General features: G+C 35.5%; 1 protein-coding gene across 1 annotated transcript in view; it reads left to right on the forward strand.

Annotated features, from left to right (window-relative positions):
- Positions 1-17,836, forward strand: part of fstl5 (follistatin-like 5) — a 272,518-nt gene that overhangs the window by 91,918 nt on the left and 162,764 nt on the right. Inside the window, exon 4 of the mRNA XM_015392029.1 lies at positions 1,728-1,976. Coding sequence (XP_015247515.1) covers positions 1,728-1,976 — 249 coding nt within the window. The remainder of the gene's footprint in view (positions 1-1,727; positions 1,977-17,836) is intronic.

Genomic DNA, 17,836 nt, shown 5'->3' on the forward strand with positions numbered 1-17,836 from the left:
TTTTTTAATATGAATATATATATATATATATATTCATATTAAAAAAAGTTTTACTTGGTTTAATCTATTTTTTTCAATCAATGCAATGTGATTATAAAAACTGGTAAAAGTGACAGTTGCAAATTGTATTCTGAAATACATTGATTGATCTGTGCTTCCCAGAATAAGTGCATCAAATTTTCTGTCTAAATTACAACCTTCTGTCCTTGCTTCTTAGTGCCCATAGAAAATATACTCATCTTTATCTTAAAACACCTTAGACCAATCAAAATTTTAGTCTAATAAATAATTTCTACAAAAGCATCCTTCTGTTCTTACTGTAAATTTAAAGTATTATGACAGAAATCGCTTCTCTTCCATCCTTTCAGCATCATTTATTGGTTCTGTGCATTTTTATACTCCTTATCATTGTTCCACTTATATACCTCCATTAAACTTCTTTTTTATTATTATTTTTACAGTCACTCATATTTCAGGGAAACTGTGCAGTTGTGATTTAATGATTATATTTTTGTATATATTCTTTAGATCATATCTTTGTGAGTTACATTACTGCTACAACTTTAGCTTCTACTTCAAATGTTAATAAGTGCCATTAATTAGTGCTTAACGAGACAATTCTAACTGATTTCTAACTTACTTATTCAATACAGGCAATAGATATGTGCTACAGCATTAATATTACTGGATTCATGAATTGGTTATTTGAGGAGTTATTTGTAGAATATAAACTTTGATGATTTTGTTCAGTGTGTCTGCTGGAATCGTTTACTGCTCCTAGCTTACCTTTCTCACTGTCCACATTTTCACTCCTCTCAAACCAACTTTCCATCTGTGGCCTTATCCATTATCCATCTACTCATGCTTTAAAAGCCATCCATTTACTACACTTACATAAACCATAAAAAACCTATGGCAGTCATTGACTGCGTTTAAATGTGGTTTCTGGCTCATTCTTACAGTAGGTGTATAGGTTAGGTTTTGACTATAGAAAACGGTGATCCCCAAGTTTTCCAAAACCTTTAATCCTCTTTTTAATGGTCCTTTTACAATGAGTGGAACGATAAAAGATTTGTTATATTTGTATTAATTTGACAGCCTGGCACTTTTAATGAAAAATACTTTTAATACACCAGAAGACAGACTTTAAGTTGCAAGGCCATGTCTGAATGAGAAGAATTTGTCGTCTTTGTAGGGGACCTCTCACTCTTCCTTTGTTTGACTGTGTTCAGTGAAAATGTATTATTGCAATTTGACTTACCAGTTAAAGACTTTGGAAAATTCATTAAACCACCAAAAAAGAACAAACTAAAAACTATTACATAGGAAAAAAACATTATCGACCAATGGTAGTTTTCTCTCGCAGTAAAAGTAAAGCAATTATGTAAAATAAATATGTTATTTCAGTGGTGCTTTGGTATATGCAAATAATGTGTGTATGTTTTTTGGGGGGATATTTGGTATGGATGGTCTAAATTCAGTTTCTGGCATAGATTATGCATATGACTGACAGGGGGCCTGAGAACTAAACCTTCCAATACTGATATTACTAGCAATGAGCATTTGAGTTGCTTGAAATACAGTACACAGTATTCCTCTGATTTTATATTCATTTATATTCATTTTATTCATCAATAGAAGCTTGAATCAGTTTTTTTTTTTTTTTTGTGGATATATAAATGCATCAAACAATTGATTTACTTTTCCTCCTTTTGTGTTCTCTTTAGGTTTTATGGGACACAGGAGCAATCCAGGTCCATGTGAGCATAAGTACTGTGGCCTGGGACGCCATTGTGTGGTCAACCATGAGACTGACCAAGGGGAGTGCAGATGCTTGGATCATTGCAAACCACACTACAAACCTGTGTGTGGGTCAGATGGAAAGCTTTACCAAAACCATTGCGAGCTCCACAGAGCATCCTGTCTACAAGGACACAGGATCACCATCATGCACAGCGAAGAGTGCTTCTACAAGGGTAAGAGAAAGTGCGACCTTTCTATGGTGACGTAACATCTGGTATTTTATTGCAATGCTGTTAAGGTTGACATGATAAAAATGAGTGACAAGTACAATTTAAGTGTTTCCAGGGTTTTATTTTTATTTGAATAACAAATGCTGGTATTGTAGTACTGATCCTCTGATATAACAGTAATTTATCTAATACACTACTTTAGTACAGTGCCCATGAAATGTCATGGATATAAATACAAAATACAACATGTGCACAAAATAATATTCTGTTGCAATGAAATACTGATTGGTGGCCACAAAGTACTTAATTGTGCCCAGAAATTACAATTTACTAATAAGGGCATGATATACTAATCAGTAAGAATGAGAAGTCAGCAACCTGTTGTATGGAAGTGTTAAACACCAGCATAATTACAGTATGTAATTGTGGAACATATCTAGAAGGTATGAAAGAAAAAATAGTAAGACACTGCACTTTGGACATAATGTTCACAAATGGTTATTTATAATGCAAAGTGATCTACGTGATGATAAAAATGCAGTACTTAAGGGCCAAATATTATTATTTTGTTGGAACAAATCACTTCTTTGTGGATAACAAACTAGAACTTGACGTGTAGGCACATTTGTGGCCTGCTAGAGATTGTTTTGCAGGGCTCTGGCAGTGCTCCTCCTGTTCCTCCTTGCAGAAATGTGGAGGTAGCGGTTCTGCTGCTGGGCTGCTGCCCTCCTTCGGCCTCATCCACATCTCCTGGTGTACTGGCCTGCCTCTGGTAGTGCCTCTAGCCTCTGAACACTACCTTACAGACACAGCAACCCTTCTTGCCACAGCTCACATTAATGTACCATGCTAGATGAGCTTCAGTACTTGAGACACTTGTGTGGGTTGTAGAGAATCTCATGCTATGACGAGTGTGAAAGTACTACATTCAAAAGTGACCAAAACATCAGCCAGAAAGCAGGTAGTCAGAAGTGGTCTGTGGTCCCCACCTGCAGAACTACTCCCTTAATGAGTGAATCTAGCTAATTGCCAATCATTTCCACTTGTTTTCTATTTTATTTGCACAAAAGCATGTAGTTGTTTCTTATTGTCAACATTATAAAAAGAGTTTGCTTTGTTTTCGCTGAGCTAGCTTAAGATCATGAACATCAGGATACAACAACACCAGGATGACATTATTTAGTCGCGACATCTTCTCATTGACCAGGCTATTTACAATATTTAACTCAACTCTTTCATCATAGGAGGAAAAAAGATACACACACTTAAGATAATATCCCTACTTGTAATAGTGTTTACCTAAAATATCATGACATTATAAACTTTAGTGCATCCTTTCTTTGGTGGACGAGAAACAAAGGGGGCAAAAAACAACCCATACAGATTTACTGGCAAAGCCACTAACTGTCCTTTAACAAAGGAAATAAGGCTATTCTCCATTCTTTTGATCCAAGATGTCATTGAAATAAGAGCTCCTGACATTGTTTTTCCTTTTTGGGCAAAGAGAATAGCAACAAAACACTGGCAAAGCACGAATGCATAATGTAATAATTTTGTTTGTTGTTTTTGTTCTCTGGTTTATTTGTGAATTTAAAAGTATATTCACAAAAGACAAAGTATAATTCTTAGATCTATATATTCTCTCACATTAAACCTTTTGTGGTTCCTAAAACAAAGAAAATAACACATATGCTTCAAAAAGTATTTGTAAAAAGAAAAACCTCAGTTCTGGCAATGTATTTCAAAAAATATAAATTTGCAACATATAACTGATCCACAGTGTGTTGCTTGGGATATATTGAGACTGCAAGTAAAGCCAGTGTTAACAATCACAGCCTTTGTGTCATCTCAATCACAGAAAAAGGCTTAGAGATCAATGATACCCTGGTGAGTGACTGTTGTAATCAGCCTTTCTCATGCACCTTGTCCTGTCAGACCGCCTCTTCCCTCCTTCTCTACACCCGGTGTTCACAATGCAGAATGGGATATTTGACCAATGTCAGGCAATCAATATTAGATCAACGGGAGCCAAAAGGGGACTAAAAGATACACAACTTCTCTTTTTTCTCCATTTCATTTCTTTTTCAGTCTCAATAGGTTTTCTTTTCACTGTGACTGATAAGTAATCAATTATTCAATGGAGAGTCACTCCAGGGAGAGAAATGTTTCATCCCCTTTTGGCTGATTTGAAACCTTTGCTGTACCTGTCAGGTTTCAGAATATGGAATGAGTTAAATTTAGATCGCTTCAACATTTTAAAGTTAAAAGATTTTAATGTTCAAATGAAAGAAAAAAAATGAAAGAAAAAAAAAACATAGTTGTGGCAATCTCTGTTGGAATGAGCTATGTCAGTTAAAGAAATAAACTGAGCCAAAGCCTTGGAGCTTCAATATAAATGAAAGTTATTGAGTGATTAAAATCAAACATGTCCTGAATAGTGGGACTTTATTATGTATTTACCCAATATACTTTAGATCACTTTTCTATTAAAACACAGAGACAAATATCTTTGTCATATTAATCATTGTTATATGTAGCGTGGTGTGCTTTTGTTTTATTGGTATTTACAAATTATATTTTCAATTTGTAGATAGTGATTAATCTTGTATTCTGTGATATAAAATATCTGTTTTTACGTGCATTCTCTACCCTCTTGTTTGACCTGTTGCTACGTACTTTACTGTCAGGTGAAGTAGCTTCATCTATATATATTCAAGATCGTTTGCCTTCAATGTGATGGATTATCCAAAATAATTAAATGAGTGCCTCATTGTATAGTGTTGGGAATGGTTCTTTATAAAGTAACTAGAAATAGTTACTCCTTACTTCTCCAAAAAGTAACTGAGTTAGTAACACAATTACTGCTCAGTGAAAGTAACTTGTTTCTAGCCAAAGTAACTATGCAGTTACTTTTTGTAATTTAAAATGTAAAAGAATTTGGACATTTTTCTTGTTATTGGAATTTCAAATACAACTAGAGGTTAAATTATGGAATCTAAAACGGTTGTTATTAGATAATGAATTAAATAATTAATAGGTGTAGAAATATGAAAACATTGAAAACTTTTCTGAACTATTTTGGTATTTGCAGTTTGACAAGTGAGTTGCAATAAACTTTAATTATGTAGATGTGATTATGTTTCTTGTTTATAATGAAAGGAAAATAAGATACTGTAGAACTTTATATTTTTGCACACTAACAGCCTACAGCTGGCTATTACATAGGTATGAGGTACTAAAATATAATGCTTTTAAAGCAATTTAACAAAAACAAATATACTTTGCAATAGAATTCAACAGGGTCTATGCTATTACAGGAAATAAAATACTAGCAGGACTGTATCACCCCAGGAATTTTGAGTGAAAAAATTGAACCATGTAATTAAAATCATTATAGCCCTGAGAACGCACAGAACATGTGTTGATAAAAGCAGCAGCTGTTAGGTAGTGTTAAGATGGTGTGGAGATTCTTTAAAATACAGCATCTAACTAACATATAGTCTGTGTTCTCAAACATAATGAGCAAATCACAGAAACATCAATCACTGATGCTTTTTCCATAGGAACGCTGTCATTGAATCGGTGGCTCTCAGCCATCTTCACTCCTCTCTGTTCATGCTAAAGTTTCACTTCACTGTTATGTCTACCCCATGTGCTTACACCAGGAAACTGTAGTCCTTATTTATTCGTGTTAGGTAAGGAATAACTAAATCCATTTAAACCATAGAAATGACTAACATGTTATTGACTTTCACAAAATAATTAGTTATAGAGCTAGTCACTGCAAAAGTAAAGAAGTTACTGTAACGCGAGTTATAACGAGTTATTCCCAACACTACTCAGCAGCAGGAGTAGCCAATCCCTGTCATAATTTTTTGCAATCTTCTCTCTATATCTCCATAGTTTTGTATGTTACTGCAATAGATGCTGTAAGTTAATGCAAAACATTGGAAGCGGGCAAGAAAAACAAAACAAAAAAAACACTAAGATGAGTGTTTAAAAAACTTTTTTTTGCCATTAAATCTTGATTTTATTTTATTTCAATTCTTAAATGTCACACACCAAAACTTTTCTCGTTAATTTATGATATCTGCCTGTAAAATTGAGGAAAAATAGACACTGGCATTGTGGTTTGGCTGTTTATCTTATGGTTCAGCTCATATTGTCAAAATAATTTATAGAAACTAGTCTGCATTAACAATCTTACAATTACAAAAAACAGAAAAATGAAAAAAAATATAGAGTCACTTCAATCTCTTTCCCTGATTGTAGCTGGAAAGGACTCCTTCAGGTGGACTGGGAGGGTTCTAGGATGAGGGAAAGCCAACTACAACACCTGCTGTAGTTTGGTGAAAGTATGTATTGATATCAGAGCCTCAAAAACTTCCTGTATTTACACAATAGCTTGCCTTGGTATTAGTCACTTTATTCTCTGAAACAGTTTCAATATCTGCTTAATAAAGGGAGAAAATGGTTAATTTGGACACACTGCTTCTCTATGATTCTCTTTGCCATGGTTCTACTCCTTTGAATTGTTCCCCTTTAGATTTTCTTGTTTAGTGGTTAGCTGAGTTACAGTTACAGCTTAGTTTAGTGGTTAGCTGAGTTAACCCTTATTCAGTTGATTGATATTAAATTTGCTTTGTAAAAATTAATGTAGCTCTTTCACTATTGTCTCAAAAACTTCCAGACTCAGAACTTTGCAAATGGCAACTATAGTATTCCAGAGTTTATATATTGAAGCATATCCATGCTACAGCTGGACAAACAACAAATATTGACACAATCCAAGGATATGCTTTTACCTACATCTTTTATAATGGACAGTACATAAAACCTAGAAAGTCATGTAAAAGCAGAGACCTGTGACATGATTTTTTCACAGGTGACATGACTAGTGTAGTGCAGTGGGTTGCTCTAAAATAACCATTCAAAAACATGGTGACTAGGACATACCTAATTTAGGTGCCTTTTTAAACCCCTTACCTCAGCTATATGTCTTAGTCTGTGTTTGTGAGGCACACAGGAAAGAAGAGCACTCAATTTAAGCAATTGAAATGATCAGAGCTCTTATCTCCTTATGATTACTTTGACAGTTACACCCCACACCAGCACGCAATGTTAAAACAGCATAAGGGCAATGTAGTGACTAGGGTTATAAATTATGAAGACAGCCCTGCTTCTGCTCTGGTTATTCTGAATGCACCATATTCCTGGTCTAATACACCTCATATGAAAGATATCTATTGTGTCATTGAATTCAGGAGAAGCATTTTATTGTGCCACAGTTTAAAGACATTATGATACAGTACGATGTTAGGCATTCTCTCTAAGAATTAAGTCGCGTTGGACTGATACCTTTTGCAGCAATGGCAAAATGCCCAGCGTATTAAAATGGCTCTAAACTGATTGAGTTTTACAACCAAAGGGTGTTTTTAAATGAACTGTCAAGCCCAGATGGATGGCTCGTCCCCTCTAATGCTCTGCTGAATGCCACAAATTTATTCCTATACGTTAGCTGAACAAACACTGCAATAAGATGATCACACACTAATTTTTTTTGCGAGTCCTTTTAACTGAGGTCCATTCTAAAATGCTACACTATTACAAACCAATATTTCATTATGTTGACATCATGCATTGTTTTATTTATAAGAAAAAAAGTTCCTTAGGTTCTTTATAAGGTGTGTATTGTTGGAAAAAAAAGGATATGAATAGTAAAAATTTGAGGAAAAATGTTTTATATTGAAGAAACTTGATCGGCACTAGAAAAGACATGTGGGGTTACAATATAAAATAGTTATAAATACAAGTTTCAACATGGTAAAGGTTAGTGCCTTGTGAAAGCATACAAAACATGCATGAATGTGAGGCAACTGGACTTTCATCAGTTTTTCTGAAGATGTTCTGAAGATCTATCCAGTAGTCAGATGTACATCAGTGACCACCCGATTGTCTACCTGAATCCTAAGACTTGGATCTCAAAAACAAAGGACACACCTTTGATGACCAAAATATTCAGGTTTGGGATGGAGAGGACAGATGGTTTGAAATAGGGTCGAGGGAAGCTCTCTTTGTTAAAAGGGAAATGCCACCACTGGAGAGAGGCAGAGGATTGCAGCCTCCAAGGATTTGCCATTCTGTCATTCCAGATATTACATAAACACACTAATCAAGATTCAAATGGCCTAATACTAACACAGCCCAGGTGGAGGACTGGTTGTTTATTTATTTGCATCTAACTTGGAATATGCTTAGGAGGAAACAGTGTAAGCCTCTTTGCAGCTAAAACACATTAGTGCTCCAACTACAGATTGCTCTATTGCCAGCCCCCACTTATTCCAAGGATTCTTAGTATGTAGCTACATACAGAGAAATCAGGGCTACATTGTAGCTCTACCCGTGTTTTGAATAAGTCTGACTAGCTTTGCTGTCGGTGATAAAGCATCCCTGCAACACAATAGACAACCCATAGAGAGGATTTGTTATAGTAACAGTAGAGCAGTCACTCCATGCACAAAGACTACTCCTCCTCAAAAAAGTCAAGTGGACTTTGAATTTAAGTTCAGGACCTACTCCCCTCTTTTCTCTACCCTCTTTGTTTTTTAGACAATATAGCGAGTAAAGGTCACTAGGCCACAAAAGCCTATTAACTGTCTCCTCATTCCATGTTTTCATTTCCGTCCCTGACATTGCTTATGAGAAACTTGAAACTGGACTTCTTATAGCTCTGTTTCTGAAAAAGCTTTCTCCTTGTCAATATATTGCATATACTTATATGTATATAGCTTTTACAAAAGTATATATGTATAGAAACACTGAGGGACAAGTGGAGAATGACACTAAAGGCAGGTGAGTTGAGCAGGAGACAACTCTCCTTTTACTTTACAAGTTAGAGTATTGTACATTTCTAATGACAATAAAATAGAATCATATTAAAATCAACTGAATTTTACAAAAAAAGAACAGCTGTAAATGTTATGAATACTTATGTTAGAAAATGTAGAGAATAAGATACTTTGCCATTACTTTACTCAAAGAAGCAAAGAAATGTTGATATTTACTGTATTCAAGCCTTAACGAGACAACATATCATCACCAGACATGCAGAGGGCATGTCTTGATCAATGAAGCAATTCTGCATCACATTAATTTAAGAGACGGATGATTAGTCCCCTGAGCAACTTCAATCTTAGTCATTGACTGATTGCTTCTGAAGTGACATCCATATGGAAAGTAGTTGAATCACTATCAGCTTTGGTCCCAGCTGGATGATTTTAATTTTTTTAACATGGAAATGGACAGACCTTATCATCCAGACCCTCCCAGTGTCTCTTATCTGCTGTAGAAGACAGGATAAAAAATGACAGCCATGTGTTGACTGAAGTTTCTCATTAGTGCTGGGGAAAGAATTTGACCCCCATTTTCCCTTTGCACAGCATGGTAACCTAACCAGGATCTGATCTGATTGAATATTAAGTGCTGCACCAAAGCCTGACAGATATGCAAAGGGCAACGGTCATGTGATGATGGGGAAATTTTTTTTTCAGCTTGCGATTATTATGATGAAATACCATAAGAAGTAACAGTTGTAGAAAATCAGTCTGCTGCTTTCAGAGCATTCCGCATTTTCAATGATCAGGGAGCTCATACATTTTAAAAACCACAATAAAGACAGCTACTAGCAAATATACCTTACCACGGTCTAGATTTCTTGTTTTGTTGAATTACATCATACATTTATTTTGCAACTTATCCAACTTTAATTAATGAAATTTACTTTTTTTAAATATTGAATCACACCTGTATGACCTGAAATGTAGTTTCGTATAATGTAAAATAAATATAACTCAATATCTTTTTTCATCTGGATTACATTTTAATGTATATATGTGTGCACACAAAAGCATCTTAAAACTATTTTCCTTTACCAAATTCACCGTGCCTACAGTGAAGGAGCTTATTAGCATTAAATACATACTAAATATGTGGTTACAACCAGTGAAAATATGTCATTGTAATTAATTTTTAGGAACCAAGAATCTTGACAATCAAGAATCGTTAACGTCATTATGGACGCATAATTAAACTTGGCTTAGAATACAAATATGCAGACTAGAGGCTTTTAAAACACTTTGGAAAGAAGTAGTATTCTTGAAAATAACATATTATAAAACACATTTATAATAATAATAATAATAAGGAATGCCAGGAGGAAAAAGGTTTGAAAAAAAATATGATAAACATTCTCAAAGAAGTTTGATATGTGTCCATGAAGAAGTTTTAGCATAGCTTAGTTACATAAAGTGCAATTTGTCCTAAAGCAGCACATGAATGGATAATGGTCATGAAATAAACAGAGTGTTTACAGGGGGATACTGTCTTTACAGCTTTGTGAAGAAACTGGATTTCAAGTCTGTGTCTTCCGGCTGTAATGAATTTGGACCGTAGTTTAACCTGTAAAGACTTACACAGAAAAAAAACTGCAATTAGACAAGTTTCATTGGTATGAAGGCAATAAGTTCTTTGGCGCTCCGGCCCCGGTTGAAGACTTTCATGCAGTGAATTGACACTCCATTGATTGAGTAACCTAGAAAAAGGATTAGACTAATCTTCCCCCGGGACCCGAACCACTGATCTTTATTTTTTTTACTGGATAGGCCATTGGTAGTACATTGTGCTGTGAAGTCACCAGCCGTTATTTTGGTACTCCCTAGTTAGACGGGTTGGAATGTAAACAATAAAAATTAAATAGAAATAACTTCATGACTTGGACACACACATGCTGTTTTGGCCCCCGACACTGGGTGGTGGAATATGCCAGAGGGTGAGTGGGACTGAGAATAGTCTGAGAGTGAGGGAGGAGATGGGGCGAAGGTGGGTGAAAGTAATAGGTCATGAGCTAGATGAAGGGGATCTTGAAAGATGATTGGCTGTGGAGGAGGTGGAGTCCTGACATTGACTGTCTGGTGCTTGTGCGAGGGACACAGCAGTTGGTCCAGGTGAAGCTGATAAGATCCTTCCAGGTTGACTTTTCCCTTAAATTTCATTTCCACAATTCCTCCATGGTTAGACAACCAGTGTTAGCACTGCCCCCAGTTTTGATGGGTCAAGTTGAGGACAAGTTTTAAGCAATTTCAGGAGCAGTGTAAAAAAGCACTTTTATTTATTAAATGATACCAATTGTATATTAAATAATAAATTATAGATTTAATGTTGGTATGTTTAATTATTTAATAAATTGAATTGCCATTTAAATACTGTCAGGATCGCAGCCCTGGTAGCTGATCTAATCACTCACTAATCACTCACTTCATTCACTTGCCATTTCCTCCCCGCATTCTAATTTTCCTTGATCTTATTCACCTGCTCCCACTGTTTTATATATGGTTAAGCCCAGCTATCGGGACCAGATCATTATTCATAATTTTTCGTTTAGTTATTCATGTTTGTTGGTTTTTGAGTTTAGTTAAGTCCCTGATTCATGTCCTGACTCTTGTGTCAAGAGGGTGTTAGTGTTTGTCTCCTGTCTCCTGATCATGTCCCAGCTGTTCTCCGCTGAGCTCTCAGAGTTTTGGCTCGGATTGCGGGGAGGCCAATTTTAATTTCCGTAATCCTGGCTCAATTTCAATTCAATTCGGTTTATTTATACAGCGCCATTTCACAGCACATGTCATCTCAAGACACTTTAGAGTTCACCAGATCATATAGTCAAATTGATTAAAAGTAAGCATGCTTATAGAGACAGTGGAGAGGAACAATTCCCTTTTAACAGGAAGAATCCTCCAGGAGAACCAGGTTCAGTGTGAGCAGCCATCTGCCGAGACCAACTGGGGTTCAAGGAGACAGAAGCAGAGATAAAAAAGGCAACTGTAAAAGGCGGCCTTGTCCATGAAACACATAGCCAGGCAGACGAGCTCCGAGCAAGCTCCCATGTCAGAGGATGAATAGAGCACATCCAGCAAGTCACTGTCTACACTGAAAAAGAGGCAGATCTCCAACATCTTTGAAAAGAAGGTTTTGATGGCACAGCTGATATTGCATTTCATGATGGTGTCAAAACCAAACAGGAACAGACGAGGTGAAGCTACTTTGACAAAAAGCAGAGAAAGCATAAGCAGAGAGGCTCCAAGGAGGAGTACAGTTTAAAGTTCTGCAGTTGTCCTAGTACCATGTCTTGTCTGTGTCCCTCTTAAACACTGAGCCTGCCTATCTTCATCTGAGAGTGTCTGTCTTGGCTTGCTGCTGAACTCATTGGAACTGAACCTGCCTGAATGCTCTGTGGTTTCCTGGAACCCTGAATCTGTCTATTACTGTTTGGATCAGAACTCCTGGTCAGGCTACGGACTCCTGGATCTCAGAACAGTCCTGTTCTGAACTGTTTGTCTGGCCTGGATTGGTCTCCTGCCTGCTCAATAGGGTTGCTGCATCGGGGACACTCTGGACAGCAGCTTGCATTTCTGTTTTAGTTCTGTCTTATAATTTTGTCATAACATTTTGAAACTTCCCATTGTTTTACTCTCCTTGAATACTGACTCCATCTCTCCCGTCTATGACAAATACTCATTGATACTATTAATGGTAATATATTTCATTTAATTATACATTTATTTATATCTTTGGCCGTTCATGATTTACAGTATGTAAGGATGAATTTATTTATCCTAGTCGCTTTTTACCCATCATAGCTGTACCGTACTCACAAACTTTGTTAAAGATGAGCAAATTGTCCATCACTAGATTTATTCTCCTGCTTTGTAAGAATTTGAAGTTCAGTGAAATTGACCTGTTTTTAACCTTTAATCTCAGCTAAACTGATGTACTCACTGCCTGCCTGCCTTGATGACCTGGTCAACTGACACCTGGCAAGGCGGCCAGTCTAGAAGCACAGAAGGAACAGACTTCTACCAAAGTATAGAAGTCCCTTGGCAACTTAGTGCTTTCTTTATAAACTTAGCGCATATTTGAGTTTTACACACCTACATTTTTGCCTCAAAACATCAAAAAGTCTATAATATCTTACACAAATTTTAATCATAGCATTTGCTGCTCTCTTTTGGCAATACCCTTCCTTCTGAATAATTTGCTTTAACCTACCCCCTCAACAATCCAAAAATATTTGATACCTGGGTATTCTTGCCATGAAAATATCTGGTAATCATTTGGTTCCTTTAAAAAAACTTTAACATCCCAGACTTTCCAAGAAATCATTAAAGCAAGAAACAAAGCTTATGCTAATTCCTTATTTATGTCCTGCCAGTTTTGATTGAATTACTAAAATTACAAAAATTTTACCCTTAGATAAATCAAGTTAACAACCCATTCCGGTGAATAGACTGTTTCTGGTCATTTTTCCAGTTGCTATCTTAAGTCTAAACACCTAACACCTTCTAAAAAAATAAAAAATAATAAAATAAATAAAAACCTTTGCACTCCTAAATTTCAAGTCCAAATCAATATAACTCCAGCTTATGAAAACATAAACTAAGCTGTTAAAGGACATCAAGGATTGGCAGTCATAGTAACATGAATAGGCAGTCAGACATTTGGAGATGGTTAAAACTCTCTGCGAGCAAAGAGGGAAGAAAATCTTTCACTTCAAAAACCATCCTTGAGATGGAAAGTCAGTTTGACATTTTGCATTAATAGGTACATAGTCTTCAAATCAAGGAGGAGCTGGAATTTCCTGAATGTTCAGTTCAAATATAAAAAGGTAGGAGTTATTAGTATCATACAAAAAAGCTATTTAGATAAGCCCCCATGTTTTCTTTCTCCCATGGATAGTAAATTGTGATATTTTAAAGATCAAATAATTTAGTCTTCAAAGCACCTTTTTAATAGATGGGCCTCCTTTGCACCACCCAAAACTTCTTCTTCATGCCGAGATTTTGTCTATGAATGAAAAATATTGTTTACCATTGTTCAGTCATAATAACACAGGTACAGAATTAATTCCTATTCTGTAAAATTAAACAAATGGTTATATTTGAAGGACTTGCAATAAAGCTTGTTTATATTTAATCCTAAGCAATAAAGATAAACCATGCAACCTTGGTCACTCATTAGGAAAGTAGAAATCCTCTGTATAAATAGGGTCTTGTCGAAATTTTGTGCTTTTGTTTTCAGCTGCATCCATGGCGTTCCCAGTTGAACAAACTCTTTGTAGATCACTCCCCTGGGCCCAGCCAAGAAAAACATGCTCATGAAGCATCACACTTTTTGTCCTCTAGAGGCCCTCTACCTTAACGATGTGTCTTCATGTTTCCCACCAGAGAGCCTCAGCCTGTGCGCAGTAAGGGATATTAGAACCTCCTGTGTGTTCTTGCTTTCTTTTAATGACTCTTGTGGTGCCATTAATGCTGTAACCCCTGCACGAGCCCTGGCACTGTCATCGACAGCAGAGCCAGAGAACAAGACCCTCATTAAAATCCAGACCTGTGAATCATTAAGTTTGCAAGGACATCCAAGCCATTGTCAGCTGCAAGGTCTTGCTGTCTGTTGACTTTGAAGTTGGTTTGTATGCTGTGTGATGTATTTTACTGTTAAACTACACATTATCTGCAATTTTTGTGTTGCTTCTTCACAAGTAAAAGGCTTTCATGATGAAGAGTTGTAGTCACACACAACAGTGCTGCTCATTTGAAGATTAAGCTTTAATGTGACACTTGCTACAAGATGCTGCCGCACCTTTTTTAATGATTAGACTTTTTGTTACTTGACATTAGGAGATATATTTTAGCACCATAAGCTGTTGAATTTTTAAACTTCTATTTCCCAACTATTTAATTTAAAGAAGTTGTATATTTTCAATGCATTTCAGACTTATAATTGCTTGGAAAAGATGCTTTTTGGTGTAGGAAGTGATTTACTTAAGGATCGTGAGCCGTATTAATCTACATTTGACCAAGGATCAGTGGTAATAATGATCATCTTTGAGGCATCTTTCTATGAAACTTAGATTCAGTCCAGAAGTTGCCATTTCACGACACATATCATCTCTAGATAATCAAATAATTCCAATATAGTAGTTGATCATCTTAGAGTAATTTTCAAATTAAATGGCAAAAAGCCAAATTTATATAATTGCAGTACCGAGTTCAGTTTATAATCAGTTTATAATCTCCCAAACTATGGAGGACCATAATTAAAAATACATACAGAAATAAATGAAGGACTTAATATTTTGAAATTGCTTAAAAGGGTAGCTAATAATATGAATTTGTGTGCCTTAAAATGTGACAAATAATAAAAGCTAAATATTTCTTTATCAATTGATTAATTATTCATCTAAGATATAGATTTTAACTTCCACTTTGATTTTTAGTTTTGTTCTTGTATTTATGCTAACTTATTTCTAACCCACTTATTTTCTGTTATATATTTCTTCAAGTCTTTATTTTGTCTTTGTGTATTTATTGCAAGTGGAGGGGTTTGTTCCGTATTTCCACTGCAACCTTTTCTATTGTTTCATATTTATTTACACAACATTTTTAAAACATGTTTTTATTATTTACACCAAAATCCAATGTAAAACTAACTTTTTCGCAGTAAAGTACAAGCGGGAGGCTACCTCATCCAAACTTTGCAACAGCGCTGGGTTAAGATCTGCTTGGTTCTTGTTTCTAACAGTATTATTCTCTCTGTTAAGCTGTCGAAACAATATAGGACATGATCGTTAGAAACTGTTGTCTTCTGACAAATCAGCAACTTGTCCGAGTTCATTTGCCATGGCATTCCTCATGTTAGCCATCACTACACCTTTGCCTGAAGGCAAAATCCAAGCACAAGCCGGTGACACCGCCACCCCTACCTCCCCGGCATAATTTTAACATTACCAGCTGCAGTCAGTTGACCAAGTGGAAATAGAAGAATTGGAAATAGATGTAGTGGAAAAGGGGGAGAAGGAAAAATAAAGGGGCAGGTGAAAATCCTTTGGGTAAAAAACAGTTAGAAAAGTTAGAGGCAGAAACAAATCATTTTTTCAGAAATAGAAATATATTAAGATAAAATGAAAATAAATAGTTATGGTGGATTAAAAACATCCATGTTGTGGTGTAAACCAGTATGAAACTAAAATAAAAGATGTTGGTGCATCTACTTGCATTAAATACACAAACAGAAAAAAAACCTTCAAAAAATAACAGAAAATAAGTTGGTTAGAAATAAGTCTGTTTGAAAAGTAAAAATAAAGTGAAGGTTAAAATCTATATTTTAGATGAATAGTTGATCAATTGATGAAGCAATGTCTTTATTATTTTGTTACATTTAATGGCGCTCAAATTCATATTATTAGCTACTTTTTCGAGCAATTCAAATCCTTCTTTTATTTCTGTATGTATTTTTAATTATGGCAGGATTGGTCCACCATACATATCTGACTTGAATTTGAGAATACAAAGCTGGAAAATAAAACCAATGTCTCTGATTGGTTCATCATACTCCAGTGAGTTTCAGTACCCTCCAAATTCACCAGATCTTAGTATAGGAAAGCATCTTGGGGATATGATGAGAGAAAAGATTCCAGGTATATATAGGCAGATGAAAATAACAACCAAATTTCTCTTACAACTTGTTGAGAGAATGCCATGAAGAATCAACATAGCTCTAAAGAGAAAGCAATGTAAAAACAACTTCCCATGGTACAGAACCCTATGGTTTGCCATTACCAACTAAGGAGCATTAGGAAGCTGAATCATTAGCATGTGCAATGTGGTGCCTCTAATGAATGCAGAATGTAGCGTATTGCTTTTCCCTTGATCTCAATAAAAATTAAAGTAATAAAGTAGTTTTGGTTGCCTATTCAAAAAGTTTTAAACCAAAAGTTCTAAACCTGTGCTGTTCTTATCCTGGGACATATTTCTATTTTAACCAATTTTTTTCGCCAGAACATATTTTTAAGGGAAATGTTGCATTGCCTGCTTCTTCAATACTTATATTTTCTTCCACTTCCAGCATCTGTAGAAGAGTGAGGGTTATGCATGCTGATTTGAGGACATTGTTTCCAAAGCAGCAGGACAAGTACATACGGTTTATGACTGGTTGCGGTTGTTGCACCTGAGGTTACCATCTGTTTCTTTTTCTTTGTTCCGAATTATACACCGTTTTTAAGAGATGTATGCATGCACTGGTTCTGTTGCCAGACAACCAAACAAATATGAATTCATTTACATAATTCAGCTCATTATAGTTTCTTATTAGGAAGGTTTTAAAGTCATTTCATTGTTACTTCTTTCATAAAGAACCGTCTAACAAAAACAGTTATAAATTACAGTTTGCATATCTTTTGTGTACATCTCAGAAATTGGAAAAAAAAAAAAAAAGAAAAAAAATCACAAAAGCTAATTTTACTCATATCTGAAAATAAATCTTTTTTGCACTCCTTACACAGTCCTCAGTTATTACCTTGGAAAAAAATGGCCAACAAATTCGAGGGCTGCCAACCTTACTGGTTAGAGGCTATGCAACACTAGTGTGAGATAAACTGGGATGCACTATTTTTTACCATTATTTGTTAAAGCTAGCATTATCTTCTTAAAATGTATGTACAGCTACTCATCCATTCAGTTCTCTCACCCACAGACAGTCTTAGCTTCCATTTTCCATCAGTGAGCCTGTCTCCAGTTTACCAAGGTTTATTCATTATTAAGTATTTTAGGGGTACGGGTACTACCCACTAACTTATTCCATATTAAATAGAAACAAATGTCTTATTTGCCAGTGGCCATATGGTTTTGCTACGTTGCTATATAAAATCTATGATGTGACTTGGTAAAAAGTTATTTACCGGTAATTTATAGAGTAAATCCCAATTTCATGTAGTTACATGGTATCTATCTCTTATTCTGGGTTTTTGATCTCCTTGA

The sequence above is a fragment of the Cyprinodon variegatus genome, unplaced genomic scaffold (assembly GCF_000732505.1).
Source record: "Cyprinodon variegatus isolate N-32 unplaced genomic scaffold, C_variegatus-1.0 Scaffold570, whole genome shotgun sequence".
Classification (NCBI taxonomy): Eukaryota; Metazoa; Chordata; class Actinopteri; order Cyprinodontiformes; family Cyprinodontidae; genus Cyprinodon; species Cyprinodon variegatus.